Source organism: Leptidea sinapis, chromosome 19 (genome assembly GCF_905404315.1).
Source record: "Leptidea sinapis chromosome 19, ilLepSina1.1, whole genome shotgun sequence".
NCBI lineage: Eukaryota > Metazoa > Arthropoda > Insecta > Lepidoptera > Pieridae > Leptidea > Leptidea sinapis.
The window spans coordinates 1,413,150-1,436,424 of record NC_066283.1 but is presented as its reverse complement, the minus strand read 5'-3'; the positions used below and the strand labels follow the sequence as shown (position 1 = coordinate 1,436,424).

The window sequence follows — 23,275 nt, the reverse complement described above, 5'->3', positions numbered from 1 at the left end:
CTCAATCACGACAATGCGAGTTCTCACACCGGGCACAGAACAAAAGAGTTTTTAGAGCAAGGAAACATAGAATTATTAGACCATCCTAATTATTAGACCGACCTAAGCCCTAATGATTTCTATACTTTCCCTAAAATAAATAATAAATGGCGTGGTCAGAGATTTTTATCACCTGAAGAAGCTACGCCTACAAAACGGCCCTTTTGGAGACCCCAACTTCCGAATGGAATGGTTGCTTCAATGATTGGTTCCATCGTATGGAAAAATGTGTCAAATTTCGCGGAGAATACTTCGATAAGCAATAAATACATTTTTAAATACTAATGTTGTATCACATGCTTGATTCCCGAAATTTTCAGTGCCGCCCTCGTAGCCACAGACCTCTTCTTTTTACCACTGGACTGGCAGTTGTCAAAGTGCTTTTGTGCCTGTTTGATATTCGCTATTTTGGCGATGTTGGCCATAGCGAGAGCCCGCGGTACTAAAACTAGTGATGACGACCTCAGCAAAACAAACATCCATAGATAATGGGAAAGTATTTACAGAAAAATGAGTACTTTATTACCTGTGTTGATTCCTGAAGTATATTTAACACGGAAAACGAACCAAATTAATTCAGAATGCAAAAATATTTCAGAGTACTGTACGCTTCACGCAGCCATTTGTAGTATACGTCAAAATTAGTTCTCTGGACGCTAGCGAGTGGCGCTACAAATAGGCACAAAAAATTGCTGTAATACATTTGGAACAGCCTGTCCAGTGCTATTGATACAGTTCAGTGATATTAGTTCTTACAGAGCAAAATAGAGGGGCTAATAATTGCAGTCAGACTTGTCATTTTTATCCCCGAACCTCCAACATCGTAACATTATTTATAAGTATTGAGGGTATGTTCCGATATGCACTGCCAGCACTGCACAGGGCTATTACTGTAGAAAACTTCGTTCCGCTATGGACTGCCAGTATACTGCCGCAGCACCCTAGGGAAAAATATGACGTCATAAATCGCCGCTATATTCTACTGTGAGCACTGGCGTTTTCGAGGTAAGGTACTCGCAGTACTTTGATCACGTGATCAATCAAAACCACTCGAGCGCCTAACTTTTACGCTTACTATTTTTAGTTTGACAGTACTCCAACAACAGTTTTTAATGAACTGGAAAACTTTAATACACTCATTTGAACGCTGCGTCAAAAAATGCGGCTGACAGTATACGGGATTACGTTCCGTTTTAAACAGTAACCTGTATAACTGGCTATAAAGGAACGGCTTCACAGTATACTAAATTGACGTCACACTGTGCAGTGCTCGCAGTGCATATCGGAACATACCCTGAATGTCTTAATTAATTTTTCTTTTTAGTATCAAGACCTACCTGGCAAGAATCTCTGCCAGGTAAACCTGCACACATCATTCAATCAGTTATAACAGCACTTGGAATTGCCTTTTTTATTATCGCTTTTCATGTGTCCTGGTCAAAGTAATTTAAGTTTACTTTTAACAACGTCGATGATATCTTCCAGCCTGAAATTAAAACAATACGTATTTTATATTACTTATTAGATGAAGTTTTACTCATTATTGTAATCTATAAACAAGTATCAATTTTACAAAATAATTTCATTTTAATCTAATGTCCACGCCAAAGTTATCATTTTAAAAGTAATTCCTATGATACCTGTATAAAATAAAGAATATAATAAGGTAAGTGAGAGACATGCATTCTACATATTAAACAGCGAATTGAAGCTGAGCGAAGCTTAAACCGGATGACATTATTGATTTCTGTGTTAAATTGTTTATCGGCCATTTCTGGACCAATTTTAAAAAATTTTGAACTCATAGAAAGCTTTTGAAATTTTCAAGGTTATTGTTGAGACAGAATTTTGATTTTCGACTTGATTCAATTATTATAATTAAAAACTGCAAAATGTTAGATACAAAATATCTCGCGTTTGCCCGATTTTCTTATAATGTTGATATTGCTCAAAATGTTAAGTATGGCCAGATGTATGTTCAGGCAAAATCCAGAGTGAATCGACTGCCAGGTTCTTAGTTATTGAATTTGCAAATCAGCACAAGTTTCTCAGGTTTAAATATGGCGCCAAATTCCAAAAGATTATTTTTATTGTTTTTGTTTGGATTAATTTTGTTTTGTTTTTGTACAGAGACTTAGTTTACCTCGCTTCGCTCAAATATACGCCACAGCGAAGCGGTACGAGTGACTGCGGCATCCTAGTATACTAGGGGCTTAAGTATAAAATATTCGTTTTGAGGTAAGTATTAAAAATAAAACTTCCTTGGTTTCATGGGAGATTTCAGAATAAAACTTTATTCACATGACAGCTAGAACATTATAGATTTAAAAAATTAACAACATTTAATTATTTCACTTTCAGTTGTTTTTTATTATGCTTTAAAAGTATACATATTACAATAACGTAACTACGTGATAAGTTTCAGCGCGGAACTAACGCAGCAGAAAAAGCTGTTGGACCTTGATTCAAATGTAGTATTAAACCGAATGTTGTAACAAATGAAAAATGAAATAAATTTGTTTAATATAAGATTATCTAATTAATGTTAATAAAGGCAAAGTAGTAAAGTTAATATTATACGTATTCCATTATATTTAAACCCACCGGTGTCATTCCAAAGCCCATTGTCATCATAGTAACGCCTGCATCAAACTTCATATCTTCGTCAGCTAATGTAACTGGTTGTACTCTCTTGTTGAAAACCAATGGTTCATTTAATTTTAACACGGCAATATCATTGTCATTTGTATATGGGTTGTAATTATCTGGTTTGAATATTTTTACCACATCCTAATGCCGACCTTGAAACAATTTGTCGGTACCAACATAAACTTTTATCAATCTGAAAACCAAACACACGCTATATCCACTTGTGTTTACAATAGTAGTAATAGATTTATGTTACGGGTAACTAGATAAACAAGCCTGGTTATTGTAAACGTGATTTATGATAGATTCGTGCTGTGATATCGCCTCTCTTTCAGAGATGTACGAATTCTGCTATTTTTGCTAAACGCGCCAAAATAAAAAAATATTGCAATTTAATTATTTGTATTATTTTCAATCGTTTATTTCTTCTTTTTTGTGGTGTAGCATGTCTTGCAAATTATTGAAGTGAAACCTACTTTAACGGCGTTGAGCACTTTTCTTGGGATGGGTATAAAATTTGTAAGCTGGAGGGACTTGAGTATTTTGTGACCATTATAAACTATATATAATATATTAACAAATATCATAAGAAATTTATAGTTTGTAAGTTGAATTATGTAATATTAATTGTCATTTTTGTTTACGATAGCGCAATAAATGAATATTGTTTTTAACTAGATATACGTACACGCTAGCAAGTTTATATTGAATATAGTAAAAAACTCCGGGAGTGCAACTCGTTATTTTTTGTGGTAAAACACACTTTCAATAATTTTTTCTGGGCATCGTTCCAAATCGTATGAGTCAACTCTCATATTTTTAGGAGCTTTATCAAAAATGTTGCTACAATCTAATCTAATCAAGTACCAAGGAGGATTTATTATTTCAATTGCAATCTATGTAAAACCTTTGACGTTTGTGAATTTTTTTTTGCGTCGTTTTACATTTCAACACTCATTGACTTACCTACACGAGAAACTTAAAAAGGATTGTATGGTTTTATGAAACCACGGTAAAAGCCAAACTTTTTTTCACACTATCGAAATATAACTAAAAATTTTGGAATAACATTCCATTAAGGGTATAAAAATCGCTTTATCAATCTTAAGTTTACACTTGGAAAATTGGAATGATAATGTGAAATAATAAAAGTAGACTAAGTCTCCAACTAATATTTTTATTGAACTCTTAGAAAGTACGACGGTCGACCGTCACGCGACATGCAACACACAGACGAAAAAGTTTGAGACGATGTAATAAAAGTTTCACTTTAAAAAAAGTAAAAAGGACATAAGGAGCCCTATTACCAAAATTTAAATACAAAGTTTCGCTTGACGGATCGTACATTTTCTTATTACGAAAGTGTTTTGGATCCGAAGATCGAAACGAAGTTCGCGATTAGACATTTTGTCTTTCGTTTCACTTATTCCCCAACTCACTTGACATTTACTTTTTGTAACTAAAACTTCACTTTGTATGGTTATATCTATTGTTCCGAAACGAAATCCATCCGCAGTATTCGGATCCGAAGTACTTTGGTAATAGGATTTGATTAGAAGTTCGTCGTTCGCTGGGCGAAACTTCGGCTTTCTACTACTAATTTTGGTAATAGAGAGACCTCAAGGTGTTTTTCCACGTTTATTCAACTAATATTAAAGTTGTTTTATGCATAATATGGATAGTTAGCAGATAAACTTGCATATTTTTGTAACATAACGCTAAATTGTCGGTACTTACAAATCTCTGTTTTTAACACAGTGGACTACAGTCAAGACATAACGTTCGCTAATGATACTGGTTCCACAAAAGTAACTTGCAATACCAGCATTAGATACTGTTTCTTTTATTCGTTAAATGCGCCATGTAGGGAACTTTAGTGATATTTTCGCTATAACCGCCATGAATTAATTTTTGTCTCTCTATAAAATAAAGTATGAATTTTCCATTAAATAATTATTCGGAATTTATAAGATTGAGACTCAAAACAGTGAAAATTCAGAATTTAGTTTGGAAAAGCTTTAATTAAAAGACATAGCAATAAGTGGCACAATTTTCATAATTTATCCAAGATACTACTTATACAATAAAGGGTTAAAACTTGATGTCAACAAAGTGGGCTTGTCAACCAACAAGATGGACTGACGATAATGTCATGATCGCCGAGGGCAGCGCAGGATCGATCGTCGTGGAAATATTTGGGGGAGGCCATCGTCCAGCAGTGGACGTCTTTCGCCTGATGATGATAAAGTTCGGCTTACGGACAATAATTTTACGTGATAAGGTCATAAGTTCGCCGCGCGGGCTTTCTACTCGAGCTTAGTGCCAGAAGTAGCGTTTATTTATTTATTTATTTATAATAGACACACCAACAAGCTATTCTAAACAAAACAAAAATAAGAAAAATATAAAACGAACATTATGAACAGAATAGCTTTCTTACAAGTATGTACAGCTCTCTCAGCGTTACACGATAGCGTCAGATTTAAGACCGTTACGCGATATATATAAGTATAGAGTCGAGTGCCAAGTGCCGCGCGCTCCCCAAAACCAAAATGTAAACAGTTTTCTATATGGAATGAAGGCTCCGAACACTTTTACAGACTATGTACTTTTGAATATCAAGAGCAGTAGAGGGCTACTGTACTACGTGTAGGTATCGAAATTGTATGAATGCGCGGCGGCCTCTACAGAGTAGGCGAGCCAGAAGGGACTTACGAGTGAGCTTTGTTATCACCTACTTCACCGGATCCAACCGTTCATTTAAAAATTGAGAAAAAAAAACATAAAAAAAGCAAATCATATTAAAGGTCATTGCGATCCCAATTTAAATTTTTTATGCTTCCTAAAGACACTGAAACAATCTTATTTAAAGTGAATAATATTAAAATGAAATTAACATCAATGATAGCTACCTATTTATTTCCTGTACTAAGTGTTCCAACGAATACATTACTATCTGCAACTAATGTAGATTTGACAAGGAAAGAATATTCATTTAAAATTAGGTACGATAACATACCATAGATATTAATGAAAAAACAGAGCTATTTTTATAAGATGACCATATACTGGTAGGTACAGTTTAAGGTATAGAAGATAACCCTAATGTCGTGAGAAGAGATAGGAGTTACGTGATAGAAAGAGACAGAGCCCTCTGGATTACATCTTATTGTATGGCCGCAAGAGTCCCTATTTCTTTAATTGATTTTGCGGAGTAAGACTTATGTACTACAAGTACTGTTATTATATATTCTTTGCCCAGTGTATTTAATACATTTGTGTTATTCTTCACGTACATAGCTGTGAAAGTAATTAATCATTTTTAAGTAAAAATTGGTACTCATGAAAATTGTATTTTGTTGCCGCGTCAAAATTTATTTTAACATTCCTAACGAGATGTATCATATTATGCGAACGGTAGTTCTTTGCCGCGGCAGAATTTATTAGTTAAACTTTTCTATCAACCGAAGTAATATAGGTAACTAAGTTTCTTTTTTATGGCAAAAAATGAGTAGGAGAAGATGATCCGATGAGAATTTCTATTTTTATATTATTTAATTTGATATTGATTTAATTGCTGGGGCTGCTGCTTCGACTAACGAAGCCTTGCGCTGTGCTGCCCCGGGGCGTAAAAAGAATAGGGTAGTCCTGGGACCTGGGTCCAAGGGTGTCTTAAGAGGCGACTACGGGCTTTTTGAAAGTGGGAGAGTCACGCTGCCGTCTTATGACGTCAGCACAATCGGGCCAGACTCGTCCGGGTTACTTACCACACTCGCACAGAATACCGGCGTGAAGTAGCGGCTTAGCGCCGCTATGTTTCGCATAGGTTAGTGTCGAGGACCGGAGGCCATCCCTTCCCCCCTCCCCCTCCCCATAACCCCCAATAAAAATATAAGAGCGGTCCTTCAAAAGATATTACCCCAGGAGGGTACCGGCTCTACCGGAGAATCCCTCCCCGAGCATTCGCGCTCGGGCTGCTCCTTGTATTTTGGGGAGGGCACAGTACCGCGCATTTCACAGGACAAACAGGGCAGCAACACCACGGCACCCCGCTCCACGCTTAATGTGGACTTCTGTAACATCAGGGGAATTAACTCCAATTTAAACGCCGTCCACCACCACCTTGAGACGGCGCAGCCGGCCTTGTGTTTCCTTACGGAGACGCAGATATCTCGACCCAGCGATACGTCATATTTAACGTACCCTGGGTCCAAAATTTAGCATAAATTTTTGCCTCATGCCGGGGTATGTGTGTACGTTAGGGAGGATATCTGCTGTCGACTTCTCGGCAAAATTGAGGGTAGGGACCTGTCTACTCTCTGGCTCCGCGTAGATTTAGAGGACCGCATCCGCATCTATGCGTGTGTCTACAGGTCCCATAGTGGTAACGCAGAAACGGATCACCTCATGGGCTGCGTTCAAGCGGCATTTGATGACGTGCTTGCACAGATCCCTCCGCTGAAATCGTAGTCTTGGGTGATTTCAACGGGCACAATGCCGAATGGCTTGGATCACGTACCACAGACTACGCAGGGCGATCTGTGCATAATTTTGCATTGCCGTATGGTCTGTCCCAATTGGTTGAGTCGCCAACGCGGCTCCCGGATGTGGATAGCCAAATGCCGTCCTTATTAGATCTTCTGCTGACTACACATCCCGATAGTTACCAGGTCACCGTCAACGCCCCTCTCGGAACGTCCGACCATTGCCTGGTCAGGAGTGTAGTGCCAATCCGACGCCAAAGTCGCAGACCACCAGCGACCCGCCGCGTTTGACACTACAGGTCAGCAGATTGGGATAGAATGCGTTCCTTTTTTGCATCCTACCCAAGGGTAGGAAACAAACCTTGCCCCTTTCGGATGATCCTAGGGCCTGCGCCGCTGCAGTAGCCGATGTGATACTGCAGGGCATAGATATTTTTATACCAAGCTCTGTAGTACCGATCGGTGGCAGATCACAGCCCTGGTTCGATGCGTCAGTTAAAGCAGCATCTGACTGCAAAAAACAGGCGTATCGAACTTGGGTTGCGGCGCTGGGCTCAAAGGATCCAAACTGCAAAGTTCTGAAGAGGAATCAACAGAGGAATATAACCGTGCCTCAAGATTTTTTAAGCGGCAAATCGTCCGTGCGAAATCGACGTACGTCGTCAAAATTGGCGAGCAGCTTTCCATTTACCCGACCGGAACACGCAAGTTCTGGTCGTTGTCGAAAGCTGCTCTTGGTAACTTCAACTAGCCATCCATGCCGCCGTTGCACATAAGGAATAACACCCTGGCCCATACGGCAACGGTCGACTGGCGATCTTCTGGTATACCTAACACATTGATAGGTGGCGGCTATTTAAAGCAAAAGGGAAGGCCTGGCAGTTAGCCTGGATATAGCCAAGGCCTTTGATCGTGTATGGCACAAGGCGCTCCTCTCAAAACTTCCCGAGAGCTTATGCAAGTGGACCTCCAGCTTCCTCACTGGGCGCAGCATACAGGTCGTTGTCCACGGTTATTGCTCGATTCCAAAGCCCGTGAACGCTGGAATGCCCCAAGGCTGTGTGCTATCTCCTACGCTGTTTCTTCTGCATATCAATGATATGTTGGACACCTCCAACATACATTGCTATGCAGACGACAGCACTGGTGATACCGTATACACTGGCCATGCAGGTCTCTCTCGGGAAAACGTCGACCAGTGCCGGGAGAAACTTGTGTCTTCTATCGAGTCCTCTCTCGAGAAGGTCGCGGAATGGGGTAAGTTGAACCTTGTCCAATTTAACCCCCAGAAGACTCAAGTTTGCGCGTTTACCACAAAAAAAAACCCCATTTGCCGTATCACCGCTCTTCGACAACACTTCCCTTAAAGCCTCGCCTAGTATCGGAATACTGGGTCTCGAAATTTCGAGCGATTGCAAATTCCGTGGCCATCTGGAGGGCAAAGCCAAATTGGCTTCGAAGAAACTGGGCGTCATAAATAGAGCACGGCAATACTTCAAGCCGGCCCACATTCTAGCGCTCTACAAAGCGCAGGTCCGGCCTCACATGGAGTATTGCTGTCATCTCTGGTCTGGCGCACCCCAGTATCAGCTCGATGCATTTGACCGCGTGCAACGCAGAGCAGCTCGAATTGTCGGGGACCTAGCGCTCTGTGAACGGCTGGATCACTTGGCGTTGCGTAGAGACGTCGCTTCATTGTGTGTCTTCTACCGCATTTATCACGGGGAGTGTTCCGAAGAGCTGTTTAACCTGATTCCTGCCGCCGAATTCCACCTTCGCAGGACACGCCACAAGTTAGGATATCATCCCCACCATCTGGATGTGTGGCGGTCCTCCACAGTGCGGTTTTCAAGTAGCTTTCTTCCTCGTACTACGAAGCTGTGGAATGAGCTTCCTTGTGCGGTATTTCCGGGACGATACGACATGGGTACCTTCAAAAAAGCGCGTACCTACATCTTCCTTAAAGGCCAGCAACGCTCTTGTGATTCCTCTGGTGTTGCAAAAGAATGTTTGCAAAAAAAAAAACGAAGACGGCAAGCATTGCAAATATGTTGGTCTCGGCGAGTCATACATCTTTGTGCCGTTTGGTGTTGAGACTCTCGAGACACTTGGCCCGTGGGGCCCAGAGGCGGGGATAATGTTCAAAATACTATCTTCGCGCCTCAATAAGGCTATAACTGGAAACCCAAGCGCTGGCAGCTGTCTCGGTCAACGGATCAGCCTAGCTATCCAACGCGGAAATGCTGCCAGTATTCTTGGTACGCTTCCATGTAATGATAGTTTTAATTTTATGTAGTCATAGTATTGTAAATATAGTTATAAGGTTTGTTTTGTTTGAATAAATGTATCCATATTGACTTTATTATATTATTTAATATCACCCAAGTCGTTTTATTTTATTATTTAAAGAAACAATCTGCTCGCAAATATGGATACGTTTTGCCTCTTCACAGTCTTATATATCTTCGCTTCTTTTTATACGATCGTTCATATAAGCTATAATAGTTTTTTAGTTTAAGTTGTAACACAAGCTATTATTACTGCGCTTGCAGCATCCATACATATAATTTAAATAAATGCGCACATAAAAAAGGTATCACAAAAGTAAATTTAATTGAAAGATGAAAGCTCAAAATACCACTGCATTTAACATTTATACGAAAGTTCGGGAGTCAGGATAATAATGCAAAAAGGAAAAAAAATAGCATAGGTACCTGCTGCATTGTAACACAAACACGCAAACATAAATACGAGACAGTATAAGTTTAATATATTCATTTTTAAGAAATAAAAGTAACATTATATCGCCATTTATATTATATGGGTAGAATAAAACGTTGAACTACGTAGGTAGATAAGAAATATTTTGTTTTGGTATTTGGTATCGAAATGGAATTTTAAGTATTGTGGTGACGTCCATATAATATTTATTATCCTCATGGTGGCACTCATTTTTATATGCATTTTTATATTTATTAGAGAAATTTACTTTAACGATTACCTAGACAAATAGTAATCTTAATAAACATTACACCCATCTGAATGTACTGAATGACCTTTTAAATGTACCTAGCTTTGGTTGAGGCTTTTCCGGTAAAGTCCTAGGCCTGTTTTTACTTTTGGGTAAAAAGATTCTGCTTCTTGTGTGAATGATACCTGAGCTACATCTTCGAAGTCCTCTTGCTTGCTTATCCAAAAAGTGCGCGGGAGTTCAGGATCATATTTACGCCTTTTTAGGGTTCTGTAGCCAAATGGCAAAAAACGGAACCCTTATAGCTTGACGACCTATATAGCCGAGTGGCTAGCGATCCTACCTACTAAGCTAGAGGTCCCGGGTTCGAATCCTGGTAGGTGCAAGCATTTATATGATGAATATGGATGTTTTTTTCCAAGCTATGGATGTTTAAATGTATTTATAATATTTGTATTTATAATATATCGTTGTCTTGCAACCCATAACACAGGCTATATGCCTAATTTGGGGCAAGATACTTTGTGTAAAAAGTGTGTCAATATAATAATAGATTCGTCATGTCTGTCTGTCTGTCCATCCGTATGTCACAGCCACTTTTTTCCAAAACTACAAGAACTATACTGTTGAAACTTGCTAAGTAGATGTATTCTGTAAACCGCATTAACATTTTCACAAGAAACTAGAAAAAAAACAATAAATGGGGGTCCGAATACTTAGAACTGAAACTCAAAATTTTTTTTTTTCATCAAATTCTTATACGTGTGGGGTATTTGTTGATAGGTCTTCAAAAATGAGGTTTATTGAGGTTTCTAAAAACATTTTTTTCTAAGCTGAATTTTTTTTACTCGAGAAACACTTCCAAAGTGGTAAAATGTGTTTTCCCTATAACTTCTAAAATAAGAGAATGATAAAAGTAAAAAAAAATATATGATACACATCACAATGTAAACTTCCACTGAAAATTAGTTTGAACGTGGTCTAGTAAGTTGTTTTTTTTTTATACGTATAAATGATGAGAGGTCATTTGCGCTGTATGATTTTGCTCAAAGTTTTTTGCCTTTTCCATTAAAATAATTTAATATTATTTTCCTGTCTATCTAACTTTTATATTATGTTAATTGCTACTACAGAACCCTTCATGGGCGAGTCCAACTCGCACTTGGCCCTTCTTTTTTTTATGGAAGAGAGGACAAACGATCGTACGGGCCACCTGGTGTTAAGTAATCACAAGAGCGTTGCCGGCACTTTAGAAAAGTATACGCGCTTTCTTTGAAGCTATTCATGTCGTATCCTGGCACGCCGATGGTATCGTCCCTATGTTCTTAAGGAATGCTGCCTCATCATACAAAGGTTTTCCTTATTTTACTAGGATTTGGCTCATTTTTAACCGACTTCAAAAGGAAGAAAGGAGGAGGTTCTCAATTCGTCGGTATGTTATTTTTTTATGTTTGTTACCTGAAAACTTTCGACTGGGTGAACCGATTTTGAAAATTCTTTTTTTATTTGAAAGCTGGTGCTTCCCATGTGGTCTTAAATTTGCTATACAAACGTATAGCAAAGTGGATGATAAATTTACGAATAACTCATAATCGCGCCAACCGATTTCGATGATTCTTTTTTTATTGGAAAGGATGTACTTCACAGATAGTTTGGTGAGAGTTTGGTTGGGTTCTCATGACGGAATCCATGATAAAGTAACGGAACTCTTCAATTATTAGGAACTAAAAATCATAAAATAAAAAAAAAATAACAAAAAAACAACCAACTTGGATGACACCGACTCCAAAAATAACAATAATCGTTACTAGAATTAGATTTTGCCCTGTGCTGCCCCGGGGCGTAAAAAGAATAGGGTAGTCCCAGGTCCAAGGGTGTCGTAAGAGGCGACTACGGGCTTTTTGAAAGTGGGAGAGTCACGCTGCTGTCTTATGACGTCAGCACAATCGGGTCAGACTCGTCCGGGTTACTTACCACACTCGCACAGAATACCGGCGTGAAGTAGCAGCCCAGTGCCGCTATGTTTCGCATAGGTTAGTGTCGAGGACCGGAGGCCATTCCCCCCTGTCCTTCCCCCCCCCCCCAACAAAATATGAGAGCGGTATTAAAAAAAATTACCCCAGGAGGGTACCGGCTCTTGTAGAGCCGGAGAATCCCTCCCCGAGCATTCGCGCTCGGGCTGCCCCTCGTATTCTGGGGAGGGCACAGTACCGCGTATGTCACAGGACAAACAGGGCAGCAACACCACGGCACCCCGCTCCACGCTTAATGTGGACTTTTGTAACATCCGGGGAATTCACTCCAACTTAAACGCCGTCCACCACCACCTTGAGACGGCGCAGCCGGCCTTGTGTTTCCTTACGGAGACGCAGATATCTCGACCTAGCGATACGTCATATTTAACGTACCCCGGGTACAAAATTGAGCATAATTTCATGCCTCATGCCGGGGTATGTGTGTACGTTAGGGAGGATATCTGCTGTCGCCGTCTCGGCAATTTTGAGGGTAGGGGCCTGTCTACTCTCTGGCTCCGCGTAGATTTAGAGGATCGCGTCCGCATCTATGCGTGTGTCTACAGGTCCCATAGTGGTAACGCAGAAACGGATCACCTCATGGGCTGCGGCATTTGATGACGTACTTGCTCAGATCCCCTCCGCTGAAATCGTAGTCTTGGGTGATTTCAACGGGCACAATGCCGAATGGCTTGGATTACGTACCACAGACTACGCAGGGTGATCTGTGCATAATTTTGCATTGGCGTATGGTCTGTCCCAATTGGTTGAGTCGCCGACGCGGCTCCCGGATGTGGATAGCCACATGCCGTCCTTATTAGATCTTCTGCTGACTACAATCCCGATGGTTACCAGGTCTCTATCGACGCCCCTCTCGGAACGTCCGACCATTGCCTGGTCAGGAGTGTAGTGCCTATCCGACGCCAACGTCGCAGACCACCAGCGACCCGCCGCGTTTGGCACTACAAGTCAGCAGATTGGGATAGGATGCGTTCCTTTTTTGCATCCCACCCTTGGGGCAGGGTTTGTTTCCCTTCGGATGATCCTAGTGCCTGCGCCGTTGCAGTAGCAGATGTGATACTGCAGGGCATGGATACTTTTATACCAAGCTCTGTAGTACCGATCGGTGGCAGATCACAGCCCTGGTTCGATGCGTCAGTTAAAGCAGCATCTGACTGCAAAAAACAGGCATATCGAACTTGGGTTTTGGCGCTGGGCTCAAAGGATCCGAACTGCAAAGTTCTGAAGAGGAAATATAACCGTGCCTCCAGATTTGATTTTTTAAGCGGCATTTTTGAAGCACGTCGTCAAAATTGGCGAGCAGCTTTCCAGTTACCCGACCGGAACATGCAAGTTCTGGTCGTTGTCGAAAGCTGCTCTTGGTAACTTCAACCAGCCGTCCATGCCGCCGTTGCACATGAGGAATGACACCCTGGCCCATACGGCAAAAGAGAAAGCCGATCTCCTGTGCACTCTTTTTGCCTCCAACTCGACTCTTGACGACAACGGAAAAACACCACCGACCATCCCGCGGTGTCAGAGCTCCATGCCTGAAGTACAGTTCCGACAGTCGTACTTAGAACGTGTGCCCCTGAGTTGACGCCTGTGCTAACGCGTTTATTCCGGCACTCTTATTCAAAAGGCGTAGTCCCTGATTCATGGAAGTCAGCCCTTGTCCATCCGATCCCAAAAAAAGGAGACAGTTCGGATCCGGCAAACTACAGGCCTATTGCTATTACCTCCCTACTCTCCAAAATCATGGAGAGCATAATTAACCGCCAGCTCTTGGTATACCTTGAGGGTCACCAGTTGATTAACGACCGGCAGTACGGCTTTCGCCATGGCGATCTTCTGGTATACCTAACACATAGATGGGCGGCGGCTATTGAAAGCAAGGGGGAAGGCCTGGCAGTTGGTCTGGATATAGCGAAGGCCTTTGATCGTGTATGGCACAAGGCGCCCCTCGCAAAACTTCCATCATTTGGGCTTCCCGAGAGCTTATGCAAGTGGACCTCCAGCTTCCTCACTGGGCGCAGCATACAGATCGTTATCGACGGTTATTGCTCGAATCCCAAGCCCGTGAACGCTGGAGTGCCCCAAGGCTGTGTGCTATCTCCCACGCTGTTTCTTCTGCATATCAATGATATGTTGGACACCGCCAACATGCATTGCTATGCAGACGACAGCACTGGTGATGCCGTATACACGGGCCATGCAGGTCTCTCTCGGGAAAACGTCGACCAGTGCCGGGAGAAACTTGTGTCTTCTATCGAGTCCTCTCTCGAGAAGGTCGCGGAATAGGGTAAGTTGAACCTTGTCCAATTTAACCCCCAGAAGACTCAAGTTTGCGCGTTTACCACTAAAAAAACCCCATTTGCCGTATCACCGCTCTTCGAGAACACTTCCCTTAAAGCCTCGCCTAGTATCGGAATACTGGGTCTCGAAATTTCGAGCAATTGCCAATTCCGTGGCCATCTGGAGGGCAAAGCCAAACTGGCTTCAAAGAAACTGGGCGTCATAAATAGAGCATGGCAATACTTCAAGCCGGCGCACATTCTAGCGCTCTACAAAGCGCAGGTCCGGCCTCACATGGAGTATTGCTGTCATCTCTGGTCTGGCTCACCCCAGTATCAGCTCGATCCATTTGACCGCGTGCAACGCAGAACAGCTCGAATTGTCGGGGACGCAGTACTCTGTGAACGGCTGGATCACTTGGCGTTGCGTAGAGACGTCGCTTCATTGTGTGTCTTCTACCGCATTTATCACGGGGAGTGTTCCGAAGAGCTGTTCAACCTGATTCCTGCCGCCGAATTTCACCTTCGCACGACACGCCACAAGTTACGATATCATCCCCACCATCTGGATGTGTGGCGGTCCTCCACAGTGCGGTTTTCAAGGAGCTTTCTTCCTCGTACCACGAAGCTGTGGAATGAGCTTCCTTGTGCGGTGTTTCCGGGACGATACGACATGGGTACCTTCAAGAAAAGCGCGTACACCTTTCTTAAAGGCCGGCAACGCTCTTGTGATTCTTCTGGTGTTGCAGGAGAGTGTGGGCGGCGGTGATCACTTAACACCAGGTGACCCGTACGCTCGTTTGTCCTCCTATTCCATAAAAAAAAAAAAGATTAATTACGGAATAATATTTGAAGAGAATCTTAGAATTGAGAAACATATAAACTCTACAGTTGCGAACTGTTTTTATCGTTTAAAAGTACTCTATCGCATTGTGATGCTTTGGTACTCTCTTAATTTAATTATAATGACACTACGTATGGTCCTAGACTACGAGCCCGCACCAAAAGTACTATACAGCGAGTGCAAAATGCCTGCGCCCGGTTTTGTTGGAATATTCCACACAGATCTCATGACAGTCCGTATCTTAGAGAAGCCAATATTCTGAACATGGAAAGCCGCAGACGGCTCCACTTCGCTTGTATGATTTTTGCAATTATAAAGACAAAAACGCCAGCATATCTCTATTCGAGACTGTTATGGGCAAATGAGGGCAGGGTGTTGAATTTTATAACAAGGAACATTGTAAAGGCTAAGCTTTGTCCTCCCAAGCATCACACTGCGGCTTTCAGGGGAAGTTTCAAGTACAATGCCACCAAGTGCTGGAATAATTTACCACCAACAACAACAATTTACTACGGGGTTTATATACAGTCTCGATATTACATATTAATGACCAATACCTCCCTACATCTCCTGCCTTGGTGAACACTGTTTAAATTTCATTGTATTATATAAAATAGCTACTCGTATTTATTATAATTTTTTCTTCCTTATATATTTGCACACATACGTTTTTATTATTTTTGTTATTGTCATTATTTATTTTTAGTAACATTTTTTTGTTAATCTATTTTTTTTATAATAATTGCCACAATTAATTATATTTTGCTTTTAAAATATGTCAGTTCAGCTCCAAACTTCATACAATGGGGTCACTGAAAATCAGTGTTATGCTCATAATGTAGGGACACAACTATAACTGAGTGGACTCCAGTTTTGGAAGACCACTGCCACATCAAGTTTTGCTTTTGTTTCTTTTGTATTAAGTAAGTTAAGTATTAGATTAAGCATACATTTTGTTCTCATAAACATTTTTGTGTATATGTGTCAGTTTTTCTTCCAAAATAAATTCATTTTCATTTCATTTCATTTTCATTAATTAATGTTTGTTTAAAAATACGCAATTATTTTTATACTTCTTAGTGCACATTATATCTATTGTTGTTTTTGAAGTCGGTTGTATTTTTGTTAATTTTTATTTTATTTTCTAGAATGATCAAATTTAACTTATTTTGGTTAAACCTATCCTTTAAAAATGTCGTTCAGTGCGCAACAAATTTCATAAATTTTAACGCTATCAACGAAATACTCTGAACTGCAAACTAGTCTATCTTAAATGCTTGAAATATTAGCATTAAATATTTCTATGTAACATTCTTTGTGACTAATAAATAGCCGCAATGATACAGTTTTTATTCAGTTGGTAAATAATCATGTATTGTAGATATCATTTGGCACTTGTGTTTGTATTGTGTGTGCTGTACACCAATGCAGCAGGTTTGTTAACACTTATTTTTATACGCTTTTTATTAGCTTCACCTGTATGTATGTTTGTTTATAACCGACTCATTTGAGCGCGATTTTGACCCCATTTTATCGGCCAGATTTCGTTCAAACTTCGTTGATTTATCGAGGACCGATAATAAATTAATTTGATAAAATTATTCCGTTTTTCAATTTGCAAAATAAGATTTTTGTAAATTAATATAATTTTCATCTTTAAGGCAGGAATTGATGTGAATATAAATTTCAAAATAAATATTCTATTTTTAGTTCGGTTTTCTATAAAAAGCGTGTTTTTTCATCTTTTTAACTACACTATTTATTTATTGTATCACTAACGTAATATTTATAGATTTTAATTATGCACAATATCAAATTATTTCATTTTCATAAGATACGTAAGTGGAAGTTCTTCCCTTCAATTAACTTAATTACTTTTTATTTATGGAGCGATTACTAACTAATTACTATTAGCCACGATCAGTGAAAGGCAGATTGAAAACGACTTAGCAATTTCTGACATTAGTTAGCTAAAACACACAGAAATTCAAAAATAATTTTTTTTGGCCTTGGTGACATACCATTTTTAATAACGTATCCCTAGTTACGGATACATTGCTATCACCGTTTAATGACAAAATCTTATATATCCATAAATATTTCCAATACAGTTATATTATTAGTTAAAGTCCAATACTATCTGTCGCTAGATTATTGAAACTTAAGTAAGCGTAAAAAGATTAACTAGTTAAACTAAGGATAGATAGGTTACTGAAAACGGCCGATAATGAACTACTAAAACAATGTCTGTAACAGATTACAGATAATGTATCTAATAATATGCAAACTTTCAGAGATACAAGAAATAATCTACGGTGGGGATGAAGTGTCAATAACTGAAGTACCTTATATGGCACACCTAAAACTTATAATTGATTACCAAACACACGTACTGTGCGGCGCAAGTATCATAAACAGCCGATTCCTCTTGTCCGCAGCCCACTGTTTTCTTGGAACATCGTAAGCATCATTATTTTGCGAAGTACTTTAATAACGGGTTCAACAACTTTTTGCTGGGTTCAATAACTGGTTGCTGCTGAACTAAAAATTGAAAGTGACTAACTAGGACTACTAGGATTAACGACAGAGCCATTTTTTAATACAACTTTTAAACTTATTTATAGATAATGCCAGAACAGTGGCTGGGACTTTATTATAAAAGTGTATACCCATATATTTACCCTTAAAGCTATTATGTATGCTATGAAGTCTACTAGAATTAGTTACAAGCAATCCCTTATTTGTAGTGTATAATGAAAATCACTTAAGACTTCTCCAGGACTGTAGCAGACTAGGTCCTGGAGAATGCATCCCTGAGCGTCCACAATTAGGACCTGTACCTAATAGGGGATGCCCCGCTTCAGTTTGGTCCACATCGTACACTTTCTCATCCCCCTAGGTACAAACAATCTGTAGACACATGTACCAAATCTTTGCGTATATCAATTCTTTCTTTTGCCTATCGACCTTACGCGACTAGTTTCCTGATTGTAACATAATTTGTTGTTTAAGTTTCAACTTCATTATCCTTAGTGAACTCAATCTATTATCTTCTTAATCTATACTAATATTATAAAGAGGAAAGACTTGATTGTTCATTTGTTTGCATTGAATAGGCTCCGAAACTACTGAACCGATTTGAAAAATTCAAAGGCTCTTTCATGCCTAAACCACTAATCGTATCCACTTGAAACTACCACCATTCTATGCAAAATTTATCCTAGAGGGTTTACGGCTACTTATTTTTAGATCGTTTAATTTATCTCCTTTTAAAATTCGCCCAGCGGAGCGGGCGGGAACGGCTAGTATAAATATAGGTACAAAAGATCGTTGAACTGTGAGTGTATTGTTGTGATGACAGCCTCAGCAAACACCGATAGATGGTGGAAAACTATTAACAAAAAAAAATAACTTCATTACGTTGATATTTGAAGTAGAAATAACACAGAAAACGAACGAAGTTAATTCAAAATTCAAAAATACTTCAGAGTATTGTACATTCCTTCGCAACCATTTGTATTATACGACAAAATTAGTTCTCTGGACGCTCGCGTGGGGCACTTCAAAAAGGCACAAAAAATTTGTTGTCAAACATATGGAGCACCAAATCCATATTTCAGTTTCATCGGCTCACACTGCATTATGGTCACGTATCCTATATATTACCTAGCGCATATAACCTAGTAACAAAGAAACGTAAATCTTATAATATGTCTTTGGTTTTTCAGATTAATGAAAGTTGAAGTCTACGTTGGTACTGACAAAAAGTTTCAAGGTCGGTATTACGAAATGGAAAAAGTATTCACTCCAAATAATTACAACCCATATACAAATGATAATGATATTGCCGTGTTAAAATTAAAAGAACCATTGGTTTTCAACGAGAGAGTGCAACCAATTGCAGTGGCTGACGTAAATATGAAGTTTGATGCAGGCGATAATATGATGACAATGGGCTATGGAAAGACACCGGTGGGTTTAAATAAACTGAAATATCTAAAATATTAACTTTAGCTCATATCTATCTACCTTTATACTACTCGTTTATATAACATTATTTAACACATTACTTAATAAATAACACTCTTTATATAAATTTATATTAATAAAATAAAACTTAAGTAATCTATTAAAGTATTAAAATTAATTAATTACAAATAGTTAAATCATGAAGACTGCAGTCGCCAGGTAAGATGCTCAAGAAGCTGGCAACGTTACCTCTTTGTATGGTCAAACTAATCCTCTGACAGAGGTACGTACTAGACCTTGGGTCACCTGTCAAATCGGATAAACTGGATAACTCCGTAATGAGTTTTTAGAGCCCACGAACCCCAAGGACCAATCGTCTCCACTACAAGGAAGATTAATTTGATTATATATAATAATAACTAATATAATAAAAGTCTCGACTCCCGGTTAGTTACTTTAAATGGCAATACAACGTTTGCTGGGTCAGCATCATAATAATATAATATCTTATATTAAACAGATTTATTTCATTTGTTAAAATATTCGGTTTAGTAGGTACTACATCGTCCTACATTTGAATCAAGGGCCACTACCACCGCTACTAATCAAAGTGGTTGTTAAGAAAGTTACCTAATAGTACAACTAAAGGCAGTTACTAATTTAAGTTTGCAATTAAGATATTTGTTCTGAGAAAGTACGAGTTTTCAAATGTTTCTCTGATAATCTTTTACGCAAGTCATTTAAGCCGGGGTCTGGGTTTTGTACTGAAAATTCAAACAACTTTCTTTGTAAAATAATATAGTAAGATAATTTATACGTCTAGATCTAGATAAAGCCTCTTGCTGTTAGACAACCGATAAAAACAGGCCATGAATAATTCTTTAGTGTTCGTGACAAGCTACGTCTTAAACTCGCGTTTTCTATGACACTTTGTATTAGTGTGCGTGAATTGCTCAAAATAAAGGATTAGTTCTAAACTAAATTTTTTTCGATGAATCGTTATCACAGCTTTCATAGTGTATCTAGACGTATAAATGTTAATTATTATAGGTTACAGGTTATTTATACAGCTTCAACGTGTGCTTTTCTCTGTAGGTCAAGGGGTCAATGTTTTCGTTGTGGTAAATTCAAGCCATGTTGTATTAATTCGTTAGAAGTTTGATGCGATTCGGCTTCTACCATCGCATTAAATTCATTATTATTTATCTTGGTAGTTCAAGTTTCCTGGACGTAATTGATGAACATAAATGCACGGTGAAACAATTCCCAGTTCGTTTATCAGCAGTGTCCTATCTATACACAACATTAACATTGCGAGCTTTTTCTGCTGCTTTAGTTCCACGCTGAAACTCAAATTAAAAAATAGCTATATTTTTAATGTACTTACGTATCTTTATTTACTTTTAAGGCATAATAAAAAAACAACTGAAGTCAAACAATCCAATGTTGTTCATTTTTTAAATCTAGAATGTTCTAGCTGTCATGTGAAAATAGTTTCATTCTGAAATCTCATACCAAGGAGGTTTTATTTTTAATACTTACGTCAAAACGGATACTTCATACTTATGCCCCTTGTATACAATAAGAAGATGCATGTCTCTCATTTACCCTATCCTGTTTTATTTTATTTTATACAGGTATCATAGGAATTAGTTAAAAAATGATAACTTTAGCGTGGGCATTAGATTAAAATGAAATTATTTAGTAAACTAGAAGAGTGTCTTTTTATTGGTAGATTATATTACGTGTAAAACTTAATCTAATAGGTAATATACTATACGGATTGTTTTAATTTCAGGATGGAAGTATATCATCAACATTGTTAAAAGTAAACGTAAATTACTATGACCAGGAAACATGCAAAGCGGTTTTAAAGAATAAACTTCCAATGGCTATTACTGATAAAATGATGTGTGCAGGTTTACCAGGCAAAGATGCTTGTCAGGTAGGTCTTTATACATAAAGATAATAAAAATACAACCTTTCAGTACTTATAAATAATTTAAATGTATTTTATATTTGTCCAAAGTCAAATAAACTTTATTCAATTAGGCTTATATTAAGCGCTTTTAAATCGTCTCAATAAATATTTCTTTTGAATAACTGAATCTACCATATTGTATTCGGAAAAAGTTGAGCTCGTGAGAAGATCAAAAAAAATTCTCAACGACCACTCCATTCAATCAAATAGAGTATTTTACAATGGCTGTAATATAAATAATTAATTAGTTTGTAAGGTGCTGCATCCAATATATAGATAGTGTTTTTAATTATACAAATTATTTCATAAAAATTTATAAATCCTGTGTAAATATAAATTATCTTATATTGGATTCATCAACCTTTAGAGCTTGAATTCATTGTTTGTGTGAGGATGCTTCGTGAACATGATGGTCGTGATTACTGTCTTAGTAATTGCATCCAACAAATACAATGATTTATTAACTATGATAGGTCGACCTGCGACCACAAGCAGCACCCGTTCACGAGTTGACGCGTGGACCAGCCATCGTTCCCCTCGCACTCCCAAGGTAGAAGAACTTTGTTGTACCTAGATCTCTTTAAAGTTATACTCTTTTTGGCGCGTTAGGGAAAAATTATCAGAATAAGTTTTGACGATGCACACACCGACTCCCAGAATCGACACCCAGACGTAAGTTGGTCAACTTGACTATTTGTATCAGACTTCAGCTTCTTGTAACTAATATTATGTCTACTAAACCACAAGCAACGGATGAGGATTAAATAAATTTCAACGTCACAATTACAATGTTCCAAAAATCAATTTTTAAGGATTTTTGTTTTGTTACGCCAAAGAAGTAGGTCTTCTTGCGTAAACCCACACTCTTTTTATGTTAGGTAAGTATTTGTAGACACCATGCTTATTAACAATATGTTATGTTTTTAAAGTGATCACCCTCTAGGATTAATACACAAATAAAATTTGAAAAACAAAATTTTATGAACGATACGGGATTCGAAACCACGACCTCCAGCGTTCCGTGCCGTCCAGAATTTTATAACGAGGCGGTACTCGAACGGTTAGCTCAGTTGGTTAGAGCACCAGCACGGAACACCGGAGGTCGTGGGTTCGAATCCCGCATCGTTCATAAAATTTTGTTTTTCAAATTTTATTTGTGTACCATGCTTATTATTTGGTGTACCTACCTACCAATGTTTAATTAAGTATGTTCCATTTGATTTTATATGTTATTGTTATAAGATGAAATTATTAGTATTTCGGGGAACTCCATAAATTATATCGGTAAGTATACATAAGAATTTTTAATTTTACAACTATAAATAAAGTATTAACTGTACACTAAAAGAGTCGTTGATAATGAAAATGGCGAAGACCACCCGAACTTTCAACGTTAAGTATGTTACGGGTGACAACCTAGTTTATCGACTATATACAACTATTAAATGGTTGTTACGAAAACTGGTGATGAAGTCTCCCGATTATTCGACTTTAATATCATTATATTTTAGTATGAGGCCTCACCAGATAACTGTCCAGATACCATTCTCTGCGAAATTACTATAGGTATTTACTTGATGACGTCACTCGCTCTCGTCGTAATCAGGGACGCTTGCAGCAACTTTGTAGTACCTAACAAAGAAAATTTGAATTTCAGGGAGACAGTGGTGGTCCTTTAGTGTACAACAATATTCAAGTAGGAATTGTCTCCTTCGGTGCTGAATGTGGAAAATATCCTGGAGTGTACACTAGAATTTCTGCATTGAGGAATTTTATTGATGAAGTTATATCTCAAAATTAATTGTGAAAATTTAATAAATAAATTTATTTTAAATACATGTTTATATTTTAATCACAATTGCAAACAGTCATAAGTTGTAACAAACTGCCTGTAATATGCTTCGCAAAAGCTTGATACTCTCAGTAAGTAAGGCAAATCAGTTCTTCATAGACAGTTAGTGAAGCCCCAGTGCCAGCATCAGCAGGGTACTTGTGTGGGGTGTCTCTGGATGTTCTACCGTATATTATATAT

At 38.6% G+C, this 23,275-nt stretch overlaps 1 protein-coding gene across 1 annotated transcript; it reads left to right on the top strand.

Moving 5' to 3' along the window:
- The first annotated feature begins 16,677 nt into the window (after positions 1-16,677).
- Positions 16,678-23,044, top strand: LOC126969948 (trypsin-7-like). Its single transcript, XM_050815593.1, has 5 exons — positions 16,678-16,727; positions 17,588-17,753; positions 19,022-19,265; positions 21,061-21,207; positions 22,901-23,044. The coding sequence occupies exons 2-5, from the start codon at positions 17,644-17,646 to the stop codon at positions 23,042-23,044; spliced, it is 645 nt and encodes a 214-aa protein (XP_050671550.1). The 5' UTR covers positions 16,678-16,727; positions 17,588-17,643.
- The last annotated feature ends 231 nt before the right edge of the window (positions 23,045-23,275 follow it).

What these genes read in the sequence shown, in the direction of transcription:
- LOC126969948 (XM_050815593.1), top strand. Translation starts at nt 17,644, where the DNA reads ATGGCACACCTAAAACTTATAATTGATTACCAAACACACGTACTGTGC. An exon ending in CACTGTTTTCTTGGAACATC is followed by an intron (nt 17,754 to 19,021) that starts GTAAGCATCATT and finishes TTGGTTTTTCAG; the next exon opens with ATTAATGAAAGTTGAAGTCT. An exon ending in CAGGCAAAGATGCTTGTCAG is followed by an intron (nt 21,208 to 22,900) that starts GTAGGTCTTTAT and finishes TTTGAATTTCAG; the next exon opens with GGAGACAGTGGTGGTCCTTT.